We start from the raw sequence: 21,222 nt of genomic DNA on the forward strand, positions 1-21,222 counted from the left end.
GCACCCTATAAATATGTCAAAATTACAATAAAAATCAACTTCTTTACAAATTTGAGTTTTCAGAATTTCATACATAAAAAATTAACAATGTTAATGGAAACTAAAGACATTAACCCACTATTGGCACATGCTATTTTTAATATAAAAATAAATTGCTATTAAAATCTTAGTTCAGGTTGCTTATATATAATACCATATTTAAGAGCAGTTGTATATGGCAAGTCAAATACCATGTAAAAAGAAATTATTGAAATCTTTACAGTATGAAGTATAGTTTAATTAAATAAAATGACAAACTCATAATATTTTTTATTATGCACTGAATATGTGCTATAGGGTGTATACTACCAAATCAAATCCCATAGACGACAATAGTAACATATGTGGCTAAAACTCCTACCTGCAACGTATCAAGCGACATAAACGCCATGGATATAAATACTACCACCCCTTACACTTAAAGTGAATCAGAAAAAAATGGGGGTCAAGCTGCTAGTTTCTGAGATAACGGGTAGCGTCTGTGACTACCCTAGTTTCGCACAAAATTCGAGTACTTTTTTTTACAGGTACCCCATACATGTTTCAAGCACAAGGCTACTTGACACATTGGTACTAGATGAAATAAAATTGCAATTTTTTTTTACCCAGATGAAACTATTATTTTTTACAACCAACACACTCACATTTATAACCCATCACAGGACTTGTGGTGTTCACTTCTCTATCAAAAGTTCGGTGCACCTCGCACTTTGACCCAGCCGGAAGTTATTTGGTTTAGTACTACCTATACTGATAACATACATTTTTCAAAAAGTGTCCAGCTATGTGTCTTTATGACAACCAGGATCTGGTGTATTCTGACATAAACTGACAACCTCACTGAAACTGTTGTTTCTACAGTGCAACCTAATATAATGTACACCTCAAAAAGCATATATATTGCATATAGTTTTGTACAAATGCAATATGTCATATTAAACAACAAAATGTTTTAAAATAAAACTCCTGAAGATATTTACTTTCAGTTGGGTGTGTGTACTCAGGTATATATGTAGAGACAACAAAGATAGTCAGAGTACCTCTACCCCTTTAAAGAATTCCATTAAAACACATGCACTTGATTGACCCCTAGATTATGAAGACCTTAACAGGCACATCAAAGAAATATCAGTATTAAAAAAATACACTGTCTGAGGAAGGAAACACAAACATGACTGTACCTGTATGAAGTAATGACTTAATGTCCTGAACATTAGTGTTGGGAGGAAATCCTGTATGCTGGGTGTGGGTGTCTTCAAGTTACCAGGTGTGCGAATTTCAAATCCATCGGCCATGCTGATTTTCATAATGAACCATCAAAACTATTGGCAGCCACCAATATTCCTGACTGTATTTTATTTATAGCCTACTGTAGTTGGAGGTTTTAATAGTTGTGATATCTGGAATTATCATGCAGCTTTAACACATTTATTTTTGATTAATTACTGAAAAAAACTATTTTTAAATGACAAAATTACCCGAACATCTATTTTCTTGCATTATTTTCTAATCCTGATGAATATTGCAATATGTACATTAGATGTATTCCTACAATCTGTAATCCAGCATTTTATTTAGCTAGTAACATTAGGTAATACAGCTTTAACAATAAAATAAATTATCAACTTAATCCAAGGCAGATAATCAGATCTGAAAAAAATGGTTCTGAATCTAGTATAAACTCAAAATACTTTTCATGAGAGCTAACTAAGTGATTATTAAAAAAAAAAATTTATCTGGAGATCTAAGTATATGTTTAACAACCTTATTGTTATGTACAAATAAGAACAGAAGGCACAATAGTGACAACAAATTTAATTATGTTTTTGGTAAAGTTTTTCTTAAAATTTACTTTAAATTTTGCATAAAACTACAAATTTGTCTAAAATATAACTTAGCACCCTATAAATATGTCAAAATGACAACAAAAATCAACTTCTTTACAAATTTGAGTTTTCAGAATTTCATACATAAAAAATTAACAATGTTAATGGAAACTAAAGACATTAACCCACTATTGGCACATGCTATTTTTAATATAAAAATAAATTGCTATTAAAATCTTAGTTCAGGTTGCTTATATATAATACCATATTTAAGAGCAGTTGTATATGGCAAGTCAAATACCATGTAAAAAGAAATTATTGAAATCTTTACAGTATGAATTATAGGCCAAAACCAACTTTTCTTCAGTGCTAACTTTGATTCAAACTCCATTCAGAGCCATGTACAGAGATTATTGTCAAGGTCAAGGTCATTGTGAACTTGCATGATCGAGTGATGGCTAATTTATCAACCAGTATAGTTTAATTAAATAAAATGACAAAATCATAATATTTTTTATTATGCACTGAATATGTGCTATAGGGTGTATACTACCAAATCAAATCCCATAGACGACAATAGTAACATATGTGGCTAAAACTCCTACCTGCAACGTATCAAGCGACATAAACGCCACGGATATAAATACTACCACCCCTTACACTTAAAGTGAATCAGAAAAAAATGGGGGTCAAGCTGCTCGTTTCTGAGATAACGGGTAGCGTCTGTGACTACCCTAGTTTCGCACAAAATTCGAGTACTTTTTTTTACAGGTACCCCATACATGTTTCAAGCACAAGGCTACTTGACACATTGGTACTAGATGAAATAAAATTGCAATTTTTTTTTACCCAGATGAAACTATTATTTTTTACAACCAACACACTCACATTTATAACCCATCACAGGACTTGTGGTGTTCACTTCTCTATCAAAAGTTCGGTGCACCTCGCACTTTGACCCAGCCGGAAGTTATTTGGTTTAGTACTACCTATACTGATAACATACATTTTTCAAAAAAGTGTCCAGCTATGTGTCTTTATGACAACCAGGATCTGGTGTATTCTGACATAAACTGACAACCTCACTGAAACTGTTGTTTCTACAGTGCAACCTAATATAATGTACACCTCAAAAAGCATATATATTGCATATAGTTTTGTACAAATGCAATATGTCATATTAAACAACAAAATGTTTTAAAATAAAACTCCTGAAGATATTTACTTTCAGTTGGGTGTGTGTACTCAGGTATATATGTAGAGACAACAAAGATAGTCAGAGTACCTCTACCCCTTTAAAGAATTCCATTAAAACACATGCACTTGATTGACCCCTAGATTATGAAGACCTTAACAGGCACATCAAAGAAATATCAGTATTAAAAAAATACACTGTCTGAGGAAGGAAACACAAACATGACTGTACCTGTATGAAGTAATGACTTAATGTCCTGAACATTAGTGTTGGGAGGAAATCCTGTATGCTGGGTGTGGGTGTCTTCAAGTTACCAGGTGTGCGAATTTCAAATCCATCGGCCATGCTGATTTTCATAATGAACCATCAAAACTATTGGCAGCCACCAATATTCCTGACTGTATTTTATTTATAGCCTACTGTAGTTGGAGGTTTTAATAGTTGTGATATCTGGAATTATCATGCAGCTTTAACACATTTATTTTTGATTAATTACTGAAAAAAACTATTTTTAAATGACAAAATTACCCGAACATCTATTTTCTTGCATTATTTTCTAATCCTGATGAATATTGCAATATGTACATTAGATGTATTCCTACAATCTGTAATCCAGCATTTTATTTAGCTAGTAACATTAGGTAATACAGCTTTAACAATAAAATAAATTATCAACTTAATCCAAGGCAGATAATCAGATCTGAAAAAAATGGTTCTGAATCTAGTATAAACTCAAAATACTTTTCATGAGAGCTAACTAAGTGATTATTAAAAAAGAAAATTTATCTGGAGATCTAAGTATATGTTTAACAACCTTATTGTTATGTACAAATAAGAACAGAAGGCACAATAGTGACAACAAATTTAATTATGTTTTTGGTAAAGTTTTTCTTAAAATTTACTTTAAATTTTGCATAAAACTACAAATTTGTCTAAAATATAACTTAGCACCCTATAAATATGTCAAAATGACAATAAAAATCAACTTCTTTACAAATTTGAGTTTTCAGAATTTCATACATAAAAAATTAACAATGTTAATGGAAACTAAAGACATTAACCCACTATTGGCACATGCTATTTTTAATATAAAAATAAATTGCTATTAAAATCTTAGTTCAGGTTGCTTATATATAATACCATATTTAAGAGCAGTTGTATATGGCAAGTCAAATACCATGTAAAAAGAAATTATTGAAATCTTTACAGTATGAATTATAGGCCAAAACCAACTTTTCTTCAGTGCTAACTTTGATTCAAACTCCATTCAGAGCCATGTACAGAGATTATTGTCAAGGTCAAGGTCATTGTGAACTTGCATGATCGAGTGATGGCTAATTTATCAACCAGTATAGTTTAATTAAATAAAATGACAAAATCATAATATTTTTTATTATGCACTGAATATGTGCTATAGGGTGTATACTACCAAATCAAATCCCATAGACGACAATAGTAACATATGTGGCTAAAACTCCTACCTGCAACGTATCAAGCGACATAAACGCCACGGATATAAATACTACCACCCCTTACACTTAAAGTGAATCAGAAAAAAATGGGGGTCAAGCTGCTCGTTTCTGAGATAACGGGTAGCGTCTGTGACTACCCTAGTTTCGCACAAAATTCTAGTACTTTTTTTTACAGGTACCCCATACATGTTTCAAGCACAAGGCTACTTGACACATTGGTACTAGATGAAATAAAATTGCAATTTTTTTTTACCCAGATGAAACTATTATTTTTTACAACCAACACACTCACATTTATAACCCATCACAGGACTTGTGGTGTTCACTTCTCTATCAAAAGTTCGGTGCACCTCGCACTTTGACCCAGCCGGAAGTTATTTGGTTTAGTACTACCTATAAGCAAAAATAGCATTATTAAAATACATTCACAACTATACATAAACAGTCTAAAAACACCATATTAAAACGCATTAAAATATATATAAATAAACTCTGCAGTCTAGTTATTTTCTACAGATAACAGTAAATCGCTTAAACAAAATATACAACCATACACTGAGCAATATTTAACATCGCTTCAGTAAACATCAAATATAGGCCTTATACACAATACCAAATTAACGTACGTTAAACGACTGAACATTAATCAATCGCCGACAATGCTAAATCATTATTTGCAGTAAACAATTACACATATGGCGATGTATAGTTTAATAAAATAAAAGTAAGGTACACAAAATAGTATCCTCATAGGTGATACGGTTTACCTAGACACTGATATACCATTACCTTCAGCTGTGGGCTTTAGGGCGGTAACATCAATCTTCAAAAGGTCTACAAGAAACAAGTAAAATAAAACTAATACTATTCTAATTTAATATACACACATACACACTATTCACATACATTTCTAAAACAATAATAACGACTCACTTAATTATGGCTTGGCTATAGAAATATCCATTATTGTTACAGCGTAAGTGGCACGCCCAAATTCTAATACTTACATTAATTCAGTTTATTCCGTTTTCAAAGTAAATATTAATTGAAGTAACTATTTATTTAAACCTTATTTGTAATTTATAAACTGCACTATATATATGTTAGTAAAATAGTAAAGTGAATTAGAAAATTAGAAATATAACTCACCAATTATCCCAGTATAGTTTAAAGGCAGATCGAAAGTGGCTAGCTTGTGCAGTTCCTGACAGGTGAAAGAATGTCGGGTGCGAGTACGAATAATTTTTACATGCTCGTATACCACTAGAGTTTTGAGCATGTCCGTCCCGGGGCTTGTCTCTGGATAGCCAGGGGCTTGTCCCGGGACAGAAAAAAATTAAGCGAACAATTTTGAAATTTACATCCAAAAATTAAATAGTGAGCCTTTAAAATTTTGATGTGCATCTCCAATTAATATAATTAATAAGGAAAATTCTACTAATTAAATTTAATCGCTAAATTAGATTGGGTGGTCAAAAAGAAATTAGATAAAATCGGTGGCCTGACTCGGGATGGAGAGGGGAGGGGTATTTGTGAAAATGGGCAGAATTTTTAAAATAGCAATTAGTAAAAAAGTTAATAGAATTTAAAAAACAGAAAGAAAAGTTACAAGCCAAAAATAAAAAGAATTTACTGCTCAGTCGAATATTTATATAATTTGGAGCATTTTAGGACAGTCCAAAAATAAATAAGAGAAAGAAGAGAGGATCGGACTATTTAATAATATTAAAAAAATAAAGTAATTTCAACATAAACTTTTGAACGAAGATCTAAAAGTTTAAAGTCCGATCTATATGTCCACGTGTGTGTCCTCGTTAAGGCCGTTATGGTGCACAGCTTGTAGGGACGAGATGGGTTGCATCCCGTCAAGAAAACCCCTAGATTGACAGTCAATAGACGTTGAAGGTGTAGTGCTGTGCTGAAATACAGATCTCGAGAAGCCGGATCCGTCTGAACGAGAGAGAGAGAGAATCAGACTAGGGTATAGTCCTGTCGTCATGGGTTGGTATAGTGGTGCGGACGGGCCCCACTCCGGAGGATACGAGATGGTATCACAATAAAACAAAGTAAAGTATGAAACATGACGATCAGTCGCATCTTTCTAGACCCAGCTATTGTTGAAGGTGTAAGTGGTTACTTGTGAAATATTCAGTACAGTTATAGAGATACTAAATCAAAGGTCCCCTTGTTACATAATTACACAACAGAGAACGTACATGACTGTTTGTACTGGTAATGGTAATAATTTTCTGAAAGATGAAATAACAAATCCTTCTGACAAAGCGACCAGACGCATGTAGGCTTTCAATCAATAGCACACTAAATACTGTGGCTATCATTTACAACTTGATGTACATATAGACATAGAACAACGAACAATTTTAAAATCTGCAATTCTGTTTGATCATGTTTTTAAAGTAATTGTTGGAGGAAAACACCTAACTTCTGTGGATTAAAATGTCTGCTTTTTGTTGAGATACATGTCTGGTTTAAGAAGGTTGTAGGGTTGTTAGGTTTTCATTAGACATATAACATGACATGATTAATATATGAGCAGACTTATTAGTAACGTTTGTATCGCTATTAATGACATAATTATAAACCCCCATATTTTAAGAAATTAATCGACCAGAACCAGTATAGCATAAGTGATAATAAACAGAGCACCCCGTTATTGTAGTTATTAACAAGACCCTAACACCCTGATAAGGTTGATCACGTTAGTATTATTATATTTAACAAAAAAATGAATTAACACTCAGTAACATGTTTTTAACAACATAGTATTCTCAATAAACAAACAAAATAATGCTAGAAATACTATGTTCAATGTGAAAACTAATGTGTGTAACCATTTTGAAGATAAACATAGTTCCTTGCCCAGGCTTATCAGATTAAAAGTAAAATTATGTGACATAGGTATCATTATGTATGCATCGTTACGTATGTATTGATCAACAAACAGCAGGAAACAAACACAAATTAAAAACAGATCTGACCTCATCTGATGCAAAACTAAATAACACTCGTTTCAGATATGATACACACTATTAACAGTATGGGCATATGTATCACTTCCCTGTGATGTCTTGAAATAACATCTCAATGGTCTTAATGTCAGTGGCAGGTATTTTGAAAAGTTTTTCGGATTTTTCTGAAGGTTTGGGTACTTCAATTTTACAAATAAACTGGGGGTGGGGGGGTCTATCCAGATACGATCAGAACATGTGGGCTATTTATGCAAACGTTTGGCACGTTCAAGGAAGTTGACTTCCACATTCCCATCTTCTGGGTCTGTAGCTTCCACTTTTCCAACATACCAAGAACCATCATACACAACAGCTATGTAGTCACCCGGTTGCAACTGAATGAACGTGTTGCGTGTGTCTTGTTGTGCAGCAGGTATGTTAGCAATTTGTTCTGGAGTTGGACCACTAACTGTTTCATCTGAAATGTTATTGGGTTTTTCTGAAGTACAGAGTTCCACCGTATTCCAGCCATTACAAACGTTCCCACTTAAACACAATGCACAGTAACAGCTGGTGTCCTTAGTTATCAGGTAAGAGGAGTCGCCACCTTCTGCTACTAAGTGTATTTTCATTGTGTTTTTAATGGGTTTGGTAGAGGCACTTTCAGCTTTGAGGGTTTCCTGTTTCTGCTTGCATTCTTCTTTTGGAACAAATATAAATTTTACTGCCTTCAAGCTAGATGTTTCTGCCCATTGGAAGAAATCCGAGACATCCTGTATGATAACCTTTCCTTGTCGAATGGCTTCATCTGCTAATCTCTTCGTCATTCCCCCAAGACCGTCACATGGTCCTTTCCCGTGGCCAGCCTCGAAGTAGTTCCATTTTGCAGCGATACCTTCATAGCGGGTACCATGGCCAGCCACCAAGTGGACAATGTACTGATTACGATATTGACTTGTTGGAGAATCCGTCCAGTAATGCACTTTTCTTACATCAGTATCAATTTCTTTCAATACTGGTATCAGATGATCAATGAAAGTACACACGGTACTTGTTGAGTGTGACATCTCATCAGATACAGTTACATAACTCTGATGCTGAAGCACATCCTCATCCGATTTGAAATAAACCACAACTGGGTGCAGGGCCACGGACGTCTGGTTCCAGTAGGCAGTTTGAATCTCATCTAGGGATACTGCTCACGAAGTGTCATTACATGGGATGAGAAGTCTATGATCTGTGCTTTCACCTTTGCCTTGAAGTCGTCTGTACTTAGTTCCTGTTCAACCAACTGCATCTTTTGTACTCCATTTTCTAACTACACACGTTTACATACGTTGTAGTTCATGCGTTCTGGAATGTTTCGTAACAAATTATTGACATCGTCTTCATGCACAAGCAGATTTTTTGGATTTTTGCTTATTTTCATACCAGTTTTATGAATGGGCCACACCAAATGTGTCATGTCTTGGTGTTTGATACACTGGCATGCACTGCGAGAAATGAAACTTGCTAATAAGATTTCTTTGGGGCGAAGTCGACAGAAAGATGACATTGATATTTTTATATTAGGTTTTCTGCACAAAACTTGGAGTGAAGATTTTTCAAGTAGTCTGTCAATACTCTGGTCTGCTTGGTTTCACCATTATTTGCCTTTTTGAAATCTGATTTGCCAGGTTGTAACTTACGGTTCTCTTCTCTTTCGAATAAGGCAACACCATCAGTGACCAATGTCTTTGTCAGACATGCGCTGTGCTCAGTCGCCAGCATACAGGACCTGCTTTTGCTTTTCAAAAAAGAAATGCGACTTTATGGCACATCGATATTTCTTAGAAATTTCACCTATCAACTGATATAGTATTTTGCGTTTCTTTAAAGCGACATACCCTAGTTTTTAAAAACGCACGTTCGTCTAAGAAGTAATGGTTAATGAGACGAGCTCTAGTTATTTTTGACGGTATTTCCCTGTTTAAACATCACATACTGTAGCTTCTCTCTGCTATACCCATATCCAAATATGTGTTGCAGGTTTGTAGATTACCTAAACTTAGTCCTTATTTTTACGGGTTGAAACTAGGGTCTGTGCCTTTAAGGACATATTTTATTTAGATTTCTTTTTTTTTCAGAGAGGATAACATTTCCAAGCAGCAGTTTTTGTTTCATAGTTTTTTGGCTTCTAGGTGTCAAACGAGAAATATTTTGTATATCCTCAGCAGTGTGTCTTAAAGGAGTGGAAACAATAGGTGTGCCTAATTTACTTTTCTTGGCAAGCCGTTCAAGTATTTTATCCCTGGGTTTAAGTTTCTTTTTCAGACTGCCTACTTCACGTTGTTTCAGTTGCTGTATAACTCTTTCAGCAGTTTAACTTTCTTTAAACCTTTTGATTTTTTGTCAGATGACATTTGAGTCATAGGCAACTTGACTATCAGATGGTCGTCGCCTTGCTCCCGTTGTTGAGATGGGCCTGGAGTTGGGGCTGGTTCGTCATCAGGTCCAACATTTGATGTTACAAAACCATCATAACCACGTGTTTCATTCACGCTATCTTCATCAATATTTAATAATCTACGTTCTCGCTTTCTCTGTCTGCTAAGCCTATTCCGAAACATTGACGCTCGGTTTCTTGCAGCTATTTTGTTTTTGGACAGATCTGCAGCTGGAAGATAATAACTACGACTACGCAATCTTTCTTTCATTAAAAATTCAGGACCCTGTGCTTTTTTTCTCTCCCTGTAGGCCTTTTGTATTTCTGAACGCATTTTCCCCATTCTGCAATTCAATAAAATATAACTTTATATAAACATTTTGAACATACTGCACCAATCACGCGTGTATCACATGATCAATACATACGTTACCAAACAAGATTATATTTCACTTTTGAAAACGCAAATCTACGTACGTGTACAAATAATAAACCTGATTACAGGTTAACCTTATATTATTGTAAAGTGAATGCATTATATAAATATTAATTAATTCGCCTTTTAAATTGATATTTCATTACTGTTAGTAGTGTTGTCCTTTTCCAAGGAAAGTAATTTCGATTATATTCCAACTGATCAGATCCTTACATTAATGGTACATTATGATAAACACCTTTTGGATTATTTCGATGGAGGACAGTATGTAGAATTATTAAACTAAATTGTGAAACATTTAAAACAATACATATTATTTTTAAAAGTATTTATGGTTTAATGTTTTAAAGTGATACATGCGTTACTATTGGTAATCATAAACGATGTAACTTCAGTAACCATTTTTAGCAAAACAACAACAACACATGTCCTCCATAAATAAGCCTATAGTACTTAGTTATCTGCTTTGTTAATGAAACTCACCTTATAAGAACAGCTGATCAAAACTATGTTTCGTTAACATGGCAAATACGTTTTGTTTGTTAACTTTTTCTCACAATGGTCTTCTGCTACGCAACATATGTTGTAGTTTTCCCCAAGTGCCGACAAAATGAGACACTTGATGTGCCACTGGCCTTTATTAATCAAAGTGGATAACATGTAGTGAATTGTTTGTACTAAATATACTTCCTAAAAACAGTTCAGTGTTTTTTATTCATATTTTTTTCTTTGTGTAACGTATGTATTTTTAAATCGGAGACATCTTTTCTAACGGCAATATGAACAGAATGTTTTTCTTTTTTTAATTATTCAGTTTAAATTACAGTATTATTTAATGTTGTGCTGTGATATAAAGAAGTCAAAATTAGTTTTTCCGGCGTCTGTTAACATTGACTCAGATTGGCGACAGGCAACGTATGCATCATTTCACGTGTTTAAGCTAGTATCAAAATGTTTAGAATTGTTTTAATTAAGAACTTATTTTTCTGAAACGTCTTCTCATAGGCATATTCATCATGTGGAAAAGCAACAATAGTCAACTGATTCTTAATTTCTGCTATATTTGGTAGCGACATCAAGTCTATCATTAGTGAGAATAGGTGATACACTAACGAAGGATTGAGCGTGCGCAAATAAATAATTATGTTAAATAACAGGAATGGTTCCCCACGATTTGGATTGTTCCACCACAGTAATTACGTTCTCCTCGTAGAGGTACGAGGGGTACGTGCTGTTTTAGATTTATGTGAAAAAAAAGGATTTCGAGGTATTACAAAAACCAGGATGGCCAGGAACACCTAGGAAGTATAACAATAGATATTCTAAACAACAGAAAGCAAGTATCTTTGAATTTAAATTATTTCCAACGACTCTAATGTGTCGTAAAAAATTAGGGTATGTCACTTTAAGCCAACGGTCTATTTTTACTCGTTAATGGGCATGAAAGGTAAAACAGATTTAAACCGTATATAGTTCATAATTAACGTCGATCATAGTACCATTTCACATCCGTTTTTCCGATCCGTACACAATAAATATAACATATCTTACTGTAATTTCTCTTTGTCAATATTTTGTAAGCAGTATATTATTATTAGTAGTAGTAGTAGTAGTAGTAGGCGGGGGGGGGGGTGAGGTAACCGCCACCCCCCACCCACCCCACCCCCCTTTGGCACCTTCATACGCCACTGATTATTATTATTATCATTATTATTATTATTATTATTATTATCACAAGATTTCTTCTCATCCGTTTGTGGTTGTCTTCTTTTTGTTTTTCTTTGTTAAATGCAATAGCTAATGTGCATTGGAATATTCCAGCGTTCTGAAAACAGAAACGTCATTCGCCCAGTGTATTGTTACAAAGTGACGTCATTAGAATACTGAAATTACATTGAAATGAAAACTGGTCTACTAATCTTGACTCCTGTCAAAGTAGTTTTGAGTTCTAAATTGAGAAGACAACGCTGTTATCATATCTTTTATTTTTAACTAATTATTTTTTTCTAAGTCTTAGTGTATGAAATAAATAAAAAGTACCATTCTTCAAATATATCACGGCAAAATTACCGTTGGATGTGTTTATTTGTTGTGTCCTAAGATTAAAGCTGGGGCGTTGGAAGCAGTACGGCCGGTGCGGTCATGATCGTACCTCTTAGTGGGCCCGGAACGTTGTTTTCTCTTCCTATGGCGCTAGCATATTATATACTAGTATCTCATCATATACATTGTTTCTTGGCGAGATTAACTTTTAATTGCTTCCGACACTCCTGTAAAGAATGATACGAAAAGTGACTGTCGTCCACCTAAGTATTGTTATAATATAGTTAACCTTTACACAGAAGTCTGCAGGGTGATCCCACGTGACCTGTTACGTAATTAATGTGACGTACTTCACGACATTCCTGAACGGAAAATGGCGTTCATCCGGAAGTCCTTATTTTGGTGGAATCTTGTTACTGTAATATTTCTGCTGAATACTGACGTTTGTTTAGGTGTGGTATACTTGAACCTTTAATTAGACAATGACCTCAGTTATTATTTAGATAGCGTGAAATGTTTTCGGTTATTAACTCTTTTTGTTCTTCTTGCTTCCTTTTTTTTTTTAAATTAAGGACAACAGTCACTCTTCGCACCCTTGTTTTGGCTTCGTACACAATAAATATAACATATCCTACCGTAATTTCACTTGAAATCCATATTTCGTTAATTGTATACTTTTTAAATCATATTAAACACATTCAGGTGCATTAGTAATGTTTAAAAAATAACAATAATAATAAAAAATAAAAAATAAAACAATGCATGAACAATTTTATATTAGAAATTTCCAGCGTTCTTAAAACGGAAACGTCATATACACTGGGACACCTAAGTCTGCGCACCTAAGCATTTGTGTTATATTTCACCGCCACAGTACAATTGAACTATAAAAGGTTACTACTGAAAGTTATTATTTTTTTATTATGTAGTGATTTTTACCGAGTATTTAGATTGTAATTAAGGGGTACTTACGGTTTATCTACTTGGTAGTTTCACTGCTTCTGGCCTTCTTTTTGTTCAGATGCAAGAGTGCGGGCTTCGCCTTCCAGAATCGTCTGCTGTCGTTTTGTTCCCATGTGACGCTCCTCGTCCAATGGGTGAGTCACTTTTTCCCGCCATTCCCTACATGGTAAGGCACCAGTAGATTATTTGTCTCCAGGGGTGTCAGGCGGCGGACCAGTTCCAACTTTGACATCCGGTCGTCGACTGGTCGCGAGTCACCACACTCTCCCCCGTTTTATAGAAGAGAAGATCACCTCCCGAATTTCCAGGGAACATTAAACACTTCACCAGCGGGTTACTGGCTCGGACTCATCCGGGCCAGGATTCAACGACCATCCATGAATAAACAGGTTCTTTGTAAACATCCAGAGTTTCCTGTTGTTATAGGTTAAGACTACCCCCCAAAAGAAACAGTCATATCCTGTTAGTAAAAAAGATACTGACTTATCTGGCGGTGGCATCCAGAAAGGCCATTAAAGTTATATCCACGAATATTATCCATTGAGCATAGTTAAAGTCAAATCCATGAATATTAATAATGAAACACCAAGAACTACTCCTTGAATAACACTTAAAGTTGAACACTTAAAAGTTAAACACTTAAAAGTTAACAGTTAAATAAATTCCAACTCAGCCTTTTGCAAATGTCAGTCAAGGCAACTATATTACATTATATTACACAAACCTAACAAAAAACTGGTCCATCACATTTTGCCCTATATGATGTTGGCCTCCTAATTACATCCTTACCAAAAAAAGAGTCATAATTCAAATAATTATCCCTCAACTTAGCAATAGTTAATTGAAAATTAACTATTATTCCCCCACAAAATAATTTGGGACCCTCTCCCTAAGGAAAACAAGATAAAACAGGATTTTTCATGGCAGATACCTTCCCTCCCCCTCACAAAAGATGGAAAAGGTCCGCATCATCCAGGAAAAATATAATTTTATGTCCTGTTTTATCTTCTGAGTATTACATACTTACCTGAGAAGAGACCCCTTAAAAATCAGGTCTGTTCCCAATTACCCAAAATCCAACCCCCCCTTCCTGGGACATCTTCTATGATTACTTACCCACAGGCCTCCCATACCCAATTAACTGTTCCCCAAGTGGATGCTGAACACCAACCATTCACCTGAAATACATTTAACTGGATAATATTGTTAGACCTGAAATAAAACATTATAATTAGACATATCATACAGTTATTCGAATTTAGCCCTAATTCTCTTGTCTAGCAGACCATAATTAAAATATACCACCAGTGAAAATCCCCCACCATTGTGAAATAATTATGTTCAATATTTTAAATTCAGTACATATCTCTATCATATGGAAGGTTGTTCCCAGCTAATGCCGGGTACCAACCCGTTCCGTACAGACAACCCATATAACCTACTGGTTTAATAATCACCCTCCCGTTTTATTTTCTTTACCGGTTAACCAGCCCGTACAACCGCCGGGCATTGGAAACAGTGCTTTGCAGCACTGCTTCCAGGGAGGTTTTTCGAACCCTGGCCACCTCGGCTGCCACCTCTCCGAGGTAACTCGGGCCGCTAGGACCTTGGCCCCTCAGTCCGATATGAGGAGCATTTGTCTCCAATAGAAGACGATCGACAGGGATAAGCGCCACTGCCTGGCGTTGTTCCCCGTCCATTGCAAACACCTTCCCGGAGACCCCAAAATAGGCCTCCGGGAACAACCTACAGGCATCCTTAACTGCTTGGCACCCCCCGTCGAAAGAAGTTAAGTGAATTTTTTGGGTTGGAGGGCACCTCTCCTGGAGGAGAAGGATACCAGCTGCGAGAGGGCCACGACTCCAATTTCCCCCAACAAAACTCGCCACTACAGGCGTAAACGGCCTGCTGGCCTCCAGGATTGCTTTCATCAGCATCTCCTGGGCCCTCCACGTTCCCACGTCGGCTGAATAATCCAACCCAACAAAGACGGCCACCCCATTCTTAGTGGCCATCTTCTCCACCCATCCCCTATCCGCGTCTTGGACCGTGGTTGCGAACCGGGGATGAATCCCTACTACCACTTTCCAGGCCGGGTAGCATTCCACCGTAGGTGGAAAATGACCCGGCTCGATGTACACTGACACACCCCCTATCACATCAATAGCGGGGCAGGGAATACGTTGTGGATAGTTGTACCGCACCACTTTCTCCAAACTGGGATCTGTGCCCAGTTTCATTACCCGGGCACAAGACTTTGGATGAAAATGGGCATCCACCCCTTGAAGCCGACCCCTCCCCTCGACTAATGGCCCAGAAGAAGCCGCCCAGCTCTCACCGGGCTCTGCCCCAACTAAGACCACTCTAGTGTCCCCTTCTACCGACAGAGACTTCCCGCTCCCTGTTAGTACCAACCTTCCCGGGGCATCGTCATGAGAAATCTCTATTCCCGCCAGGATACACTTATCTCGAGGAATATCTACCCCCTGAGCCGACCATCCCAAAAACCAACGGCGGTCCTCTAGTGACAACAATGCCACCGCATGTAACAACGCTCTCCAGTGTATGAGCGCAGACATGCTCAACACTGGATGCAGAGTAAACTGCTGAGATGGCTCACCCAGAAAACGGGCCATCTGTTCTATTGCGGGCACGTCCACCTCTGACGGGCCCACCATACTCGGGATCAATGGTCCCAGTCTACTAGCCAACTGACGCGGAGTACCCGACGGTCCGCAGACCCTCCTTGCCAGGTCTCTCACTGCCGCCCACCGAATGGTAGCCAGGTTTGGGGTACGTGGATTTGCTGCCCCCAAGATTCCCGGAATGTGTACTGACAGGGCATGCGCCCGTAATTTGGAGTCCCGAGACTTTTTACCCCCCCCCCGTCCTTTACCCGTCTCTGACCCTTTCCTTTTTCCCCAAGGCTAACCGCTCCGGGCATAAACCCAGCATCCTTGGGCGAAACCGACTCGGTCGATTCCGGTGAGGTGGATCGGGAGGAACATAGACCTGACGGAGATTTGGGCATGCCCAACCCCGGCGGAGGCCGGGGTAAGGCCACTCCCAGTGGAAACCTGGACTGACCAAGTGTGGACAGTCCCGGACGGGAAATGTGAAACCCAAATATAGGCAATTTTCCCCTTTCCCATGCCCCCAAGATTCCCCGTCCTCTCCCACGGGGTAAGAATCCTGGAGGAGGAGAGCCCTCCCTTAAGTGTATGGGCGTGGGAAAACAGAAAGGAGGGATATCGGGCAAGGAATCCTCCGATTGGAGTGACGACCCCGCCGCCGCTGGTGGAGACACACTTACCTCCCCCAGGTCCCCTTCCTGAGGCGACACACCCACCTCGACGGACTCCTCATGAGGTGATGGGCCCACCTCGGCTAGCTCCCCTTGAGGTGATGAGCCCACCTCTGCTGGCTCCCCTTGAGGTGATGGGTCCACCTCGGCTGACTCCCCTTGAGGTGATGAGCCCACCTCGGTTGGCTCCCCTTGAGGTGATGGGTCCACCTCGGCTGGCTCCCCTTGAGGTGATGGGTCCACCTCGGCTGACTCCCCTTGAGGTGATGGGTCCACCTCGGCTGACTCCCCTTGAGGTGATGGGCCCACCTTTGCCGGCTCCCCTTGAGGTGATGGGTCCACCTCGGCTGACTCCCCTTGAGGTGATGGGTCCACCTCGGCTGACTCCCCTTGAGGTGATGGGTCCACCTCGGCTGACTCCCCTTGAGGTGATGGGCCCACCTCTGCCGGCTCCCCTTGAGGTGATGGGTCCACCTCGGCTGACTCCCCTTGAGGTGATGGGCCCACCTCGGCTGGCTCCCCCTGAGGTGATGGGTCCACCTCGGCTGGCTCCCCCTGAGGTGATGGGTCCACCTCTGCTAGTGCTTCTTCTTCAGGCAGGGGGGGAACATCACTCCCCCACCTACCCACAACTGTTTTGTCCTCGTGATTCATTTTCTATGAGAAAGAAAAGAACAGTTCAAAAGGACCTAAATAATACTAACCCGAACAAGTCAACGTACCGTAATGAATAGTTAAAGTGTCATCTATCGGGAACCTATCTGTGCACCTCATCTGTTGTGATCTGTTGTGATCAGTTCTCACTAAGAACCTCCTACCCAGCAGATAGTGGCGGAACTGGCGGGTAAACTTTACCACCGCCAACAATTCTTTCCGGGTAGTACAGTACTTTTTCTGTTCTGAGGTGAGGCTACAGCTGGCATAAGCAACCGTTCTTTCGATGCCGTTCTGCAGCTGAGACAACTCTGCCCCTATTGCCTTGTCCGACGCATCCGTATCAAGGATGAATGGGTCATCTTTGTTGGGCAAAGTTAGCACCGGAGTGGATACCAGTGCATCTTTTAGCTTAACCCAAGCTGCCTCCTGAGCAGGTCCCCACATAAATGTTTTCTTACCCGTGATCTCGTACAAGGGGACTGCAATTTCCGCAAAGTTAGCTATGAAATTGCGATGGTAGTTGGCAAAGCCCAAAAAACTTTCTACCTCCCTTGTGCACCGGGGAATAGGCCACTCCCGAACACTGTCGGCATATCCAGTGCCCATCTCTACCCCGTTGGGACCTATCACTCTACCCAGAAATTCCACCTTTGTTTGAAATAGTTCACATTTCTTGGGTTTGAACTTCAGACCATATTCGCGAAATCTGTTGAAGACTGACCGCAAATTAGTCAAATGATCACCCTGGTCCTTACCCATGACCAAAATATCATCCAAGAATGCTAATGCCACATTCCACGTTAACCCTCTCAAAACCAAGTTCATGGCTCGAGCAAACGTTGCACAACCCAAAACCCATGCGTACGAACTCAAAAAGGCCATACTTTGTCACAAAAGCAGTCTTTTTCCGGTCCTCTGCTTTAACACCAATCTGGTAATATGCTGAATTAGCATCCAGTTTGGAAAACCAGATATTCCCAGACAGGGTGTCTAAACACTCATCTATCAATGGTAACGGGTACACGTCTTTGACAGTGACCTCGTTCAACTTCCTATAGTCAATACACCACCGTACCCCTCCATCCCGTTTACGAATCAGTACGGGAGCAGAGGCCCACTCAGACGCAGATGGCTGAATTATTTCTGCATCTAGCATTTTCTGTAAATGAGCTTCTTCCTCATTGACAAAACATTGGGGTGTTCGCCTCATTCTTGCCTTGACCAGCCGGGCATTACCCGTATCTATCTCGTGCTCTATCGTGGTAAATGAGCCAAAGTCAAAGTCACTCTGGGCAAACACATCCTGGTACTCAACCAGTAAAGCGGCCAGGTTTTCCGCTTGCTCGGAGTTCAACTCTTTACAGGAGTTGTCGTACATGTTTTTCAAAAATTCAGGTACCACCTGTTTTTCACCCTGAGATTCTTTCAGCCTTTTTACTGTAACAAATGGCGGCAATTTGCGATTTACCACCAGGGCTGCTTCCATAGCATGCCCCACAACCTGCTGTGCCTGGAGTGTTACTGGTCTATCACCCAAATTCACCAGACACACACTAGCCTTGTTGCCTGCTGCCTGGAACGTATATGGCATCATTGCTAATGTTGATACACACTCCGTGCTCGGTTCAACCACAAATGTGGGCATACTTCGGCTCACACTACAGGGAAAATGTTTCGCTGAATTTGGTGGTATCACCACCTTTTCTAGCACCTTAACCTTCGCCACCACTGGCGACTGACCAATCAATCCAAAAACCATAGAGATGGATTTACCCCCAACCGTCAATGTGCCTGCCTGTAAATCCAACTTTGCATTACAAGCCCTCAAAAAGTCTAAACCCAACAACATATCATCCTCGATTGGGGCCACATACATTTTGGATTGAAAATGGGTATCTCCCAGTGTCAAGGTCACAGGACCGACAACAATCCCTTCCATTTTCATTTCTCGGCCTGCGGTATTCAGAGATACAGCCCGAATAACCTTAGGCTTAGTCACCATGCTATCATAGATTCGGTCAGCAATGATATTCACCTCAGCCCCAGTGTCTACTGTGGCATTTACAGAACACCCATTTACAATGACAGGTACAGAGAACATAGGCCCAGCGCTTACAGGTTTAAGTTTAATGACTGGTGTTGCCTCCCCTTTCTCTGTCCCTACCGCCTCCACTGTTATCTGCCCTTCCCTTGGACAACTCTCTGGAGGGACGATTACCTTCCTTTCTTCTACTACCCCTTTCTTATCTGGAACATCACCCACCCCTGGGCTGTCCCTAACATCATCATCTACACCCCCAGAATGTGCCGTCACCCCCTCGACCACCACTGTCGAAACTGACCCCTCTTTTTGAGCCGCCATTCCCGTCGCCCCAACTGCCACATCCGTGGTTCCTGCAGCCACCCCCTTTTCAGGTGCTACCGCCACTACGTCCACAGTCTCTACGACTACATCCTTCCCCTGGTTACCCCCTATCGTAACCCTATCTCGGCTACTCATCAAGGTCACCCCATTTTCGACAGTCCGATCTACATGTGACTCGTTTGGTGCTAGCCCTTCCTGTTCAGCCACCTCACCCGTTGCCCCCACTGTCACGCCCGAAATTTCTACAGCCACCCCCTTTCCAGGTGCTCCCCCTGCGACGTCGACAGTCTTTGCAACCACCTCCTCCGAGGTCATACTCGTCTCCTGGTCACACCATGTAACTTTATCCTGGCTATTTCCTCCCAAGGCTACATCGATTTTCATGTTTTGACACATACCCCCTCCTCCAGGGGTCTGGTCTTCGGGCATGATGATGATACAATGATCACTCTGTAAAGTTGGCTTCTGGATGGACGCCGAATTCTGACGTGTACATATCTCTACACCCCCCCACCTTACAGATTTCTTCCCTACAGAACTGCCAGCCACCCCCTTTGTGCCGACAGCCCTGCACCCGGTACCCAACGGTACCATACCTGCTAGAGGCCGTCTACCACTACTCTCTTGGACTGGGTTAAGGCCTACTGACCCAGCCCTTTCCCGTTTAACGACTTAGTTCCTTTCCACTGTGGACACTCCCTTCGAAAGTGTCCCACCTCATTGCAAAGATAACATCTAGGAGGCACCCTTTCCCTTCCCTGTGGTGAAGGAGACCCCTCCCTTCTACCCACTGAAGGTGACCTATCTCTAGGTTGGAACTGCCCCCTGTTGTTGTTACCAAAATGCGACCTGTCCCCCCCTGGGCTACTCGCTCTCCGCCCCTTTAACTCTGCCACTTCCGTCATCAGATGTTCCACCATTTTTTCTAGTCTCTCCATAGCAGAGTTGGGGGCGTTAGACGTTTGCCGCCCAAGGCTACCAGTGTTTCTACTAACACTCATTTGAGCGACCCGCTGTCCACCGATTGACAGTTCATCCACCCGACTAGACAAAAAATCCAATCTATCTCTGAAACTGTCTCCCACCGGATTAAGCTCCCTGATTGTACTCCTATCACTGTGTCCCCATCCGTCTATGCGGGACACACGAGCCTCTAACGGTGTACTACCCGGTATTCTACCAGTAGATCGAGCATTCAGCGCCGCATTGGTGCACTGCCACCGTAACAACGTATCCATAGCATCGTCAAGAGTCCGGGGATTTGCATTGCACAAATGATGTGCCGCCGCTACATCTTCACAACCCTGACAAAATCTGGTCGTTACCTGAGAAGACATAAAGTCGTCGGGCAGACCCTGAAATGCTCTATTTGCTAGAACTACCACCCGGTCCGCCCAATCTCTGATATCCTCCCCTGGTTTTTGTTTAGCCGTAAAAAACTCCATCTGAGCCGAACTCGACATATCATACGACCCAAATCGTTTCGCCAGCTTGTGCATAATCTCTGTATACCGGAGGTTTTGGGGGG

The 21,222-nt window shown here is 40.0% G+C and overlaps 1 protein-coding gene and 1 long non-coding RNA gene across 2 annotated transcripts; both read right to left on the reverse strand.

The window, feature by feature from the left end:
* Nucleotides 1-4,866: 4,866 nt before the first annotated feature.
* Nucleotides 4,867-13,513, reverse strand: LOC121386964. Its single transcript, XR_005959750.1, has 3 exons — nt 13,378-13,513; nt 5,322-5,366; nt 4,867-4,925 (listed from the first exon to the last, which is right to left on the reverse strand). It is a non-coding gene; the product is annotated as an uncharacterized LOC121386964 (long non-coding RNA).
* A 1,330-nt stretch (nt 13,514-14,843) lies between these two features.
* Nucleotides 14,844-17,326, reverse strand: LOC121385993. The gene is made up of 2 exons (XM_041516788.1): nt 16,276-17,326; nt 14,844-16,174 (listed from the first exon to the last, which is right to left on the reverse strand). Exons 1-2 carry the CDS (start codon nt 17,324-17,326, stop codon nt 14,844-14,846), a joined length of 2,382 nt encoding a protein of 793 aa, XP_041372722.1.
* Nucleotides 17,327-21,222: the final 3,896 nt, after the last annotated feature.

The sequence above is a fragment of the Gigantopelta aegis genome, chromosome 12 (assembly GCF_016097555.1).
Source record: "Gigantopelta aegis isolate Gae_Host chromosome 12, Gae_host_genome, whole genome shotgun sequence".
Taxonomy (NCBI): domain Eukaryota; kingdom Metazoa; phylum Mollusca; class Gastropoda; order Neomphalida; family Peltospiridae; genus Gigantopelta; species Gigantopelta aegis.

What these genes read in the sequence shown, in the direction of transcription:
- LOC121385993 (XM_041516788.1), bottom strand. Translation starts at nt 17,326, where the DNA reads ATGAATCACGAGGACAAAACAGTTGTGGGTAGGTGGGGGAGTGATGTT. An exon ending in CCTTGGGGAAAAAGGAAAGG is followed by an intron (nt 16,175 to 16,275) that starts GTCAGAGACGGG and finishes TCTTGGGGGCAG; the next exon opens with CAAATCCACGTACCCCAAAC.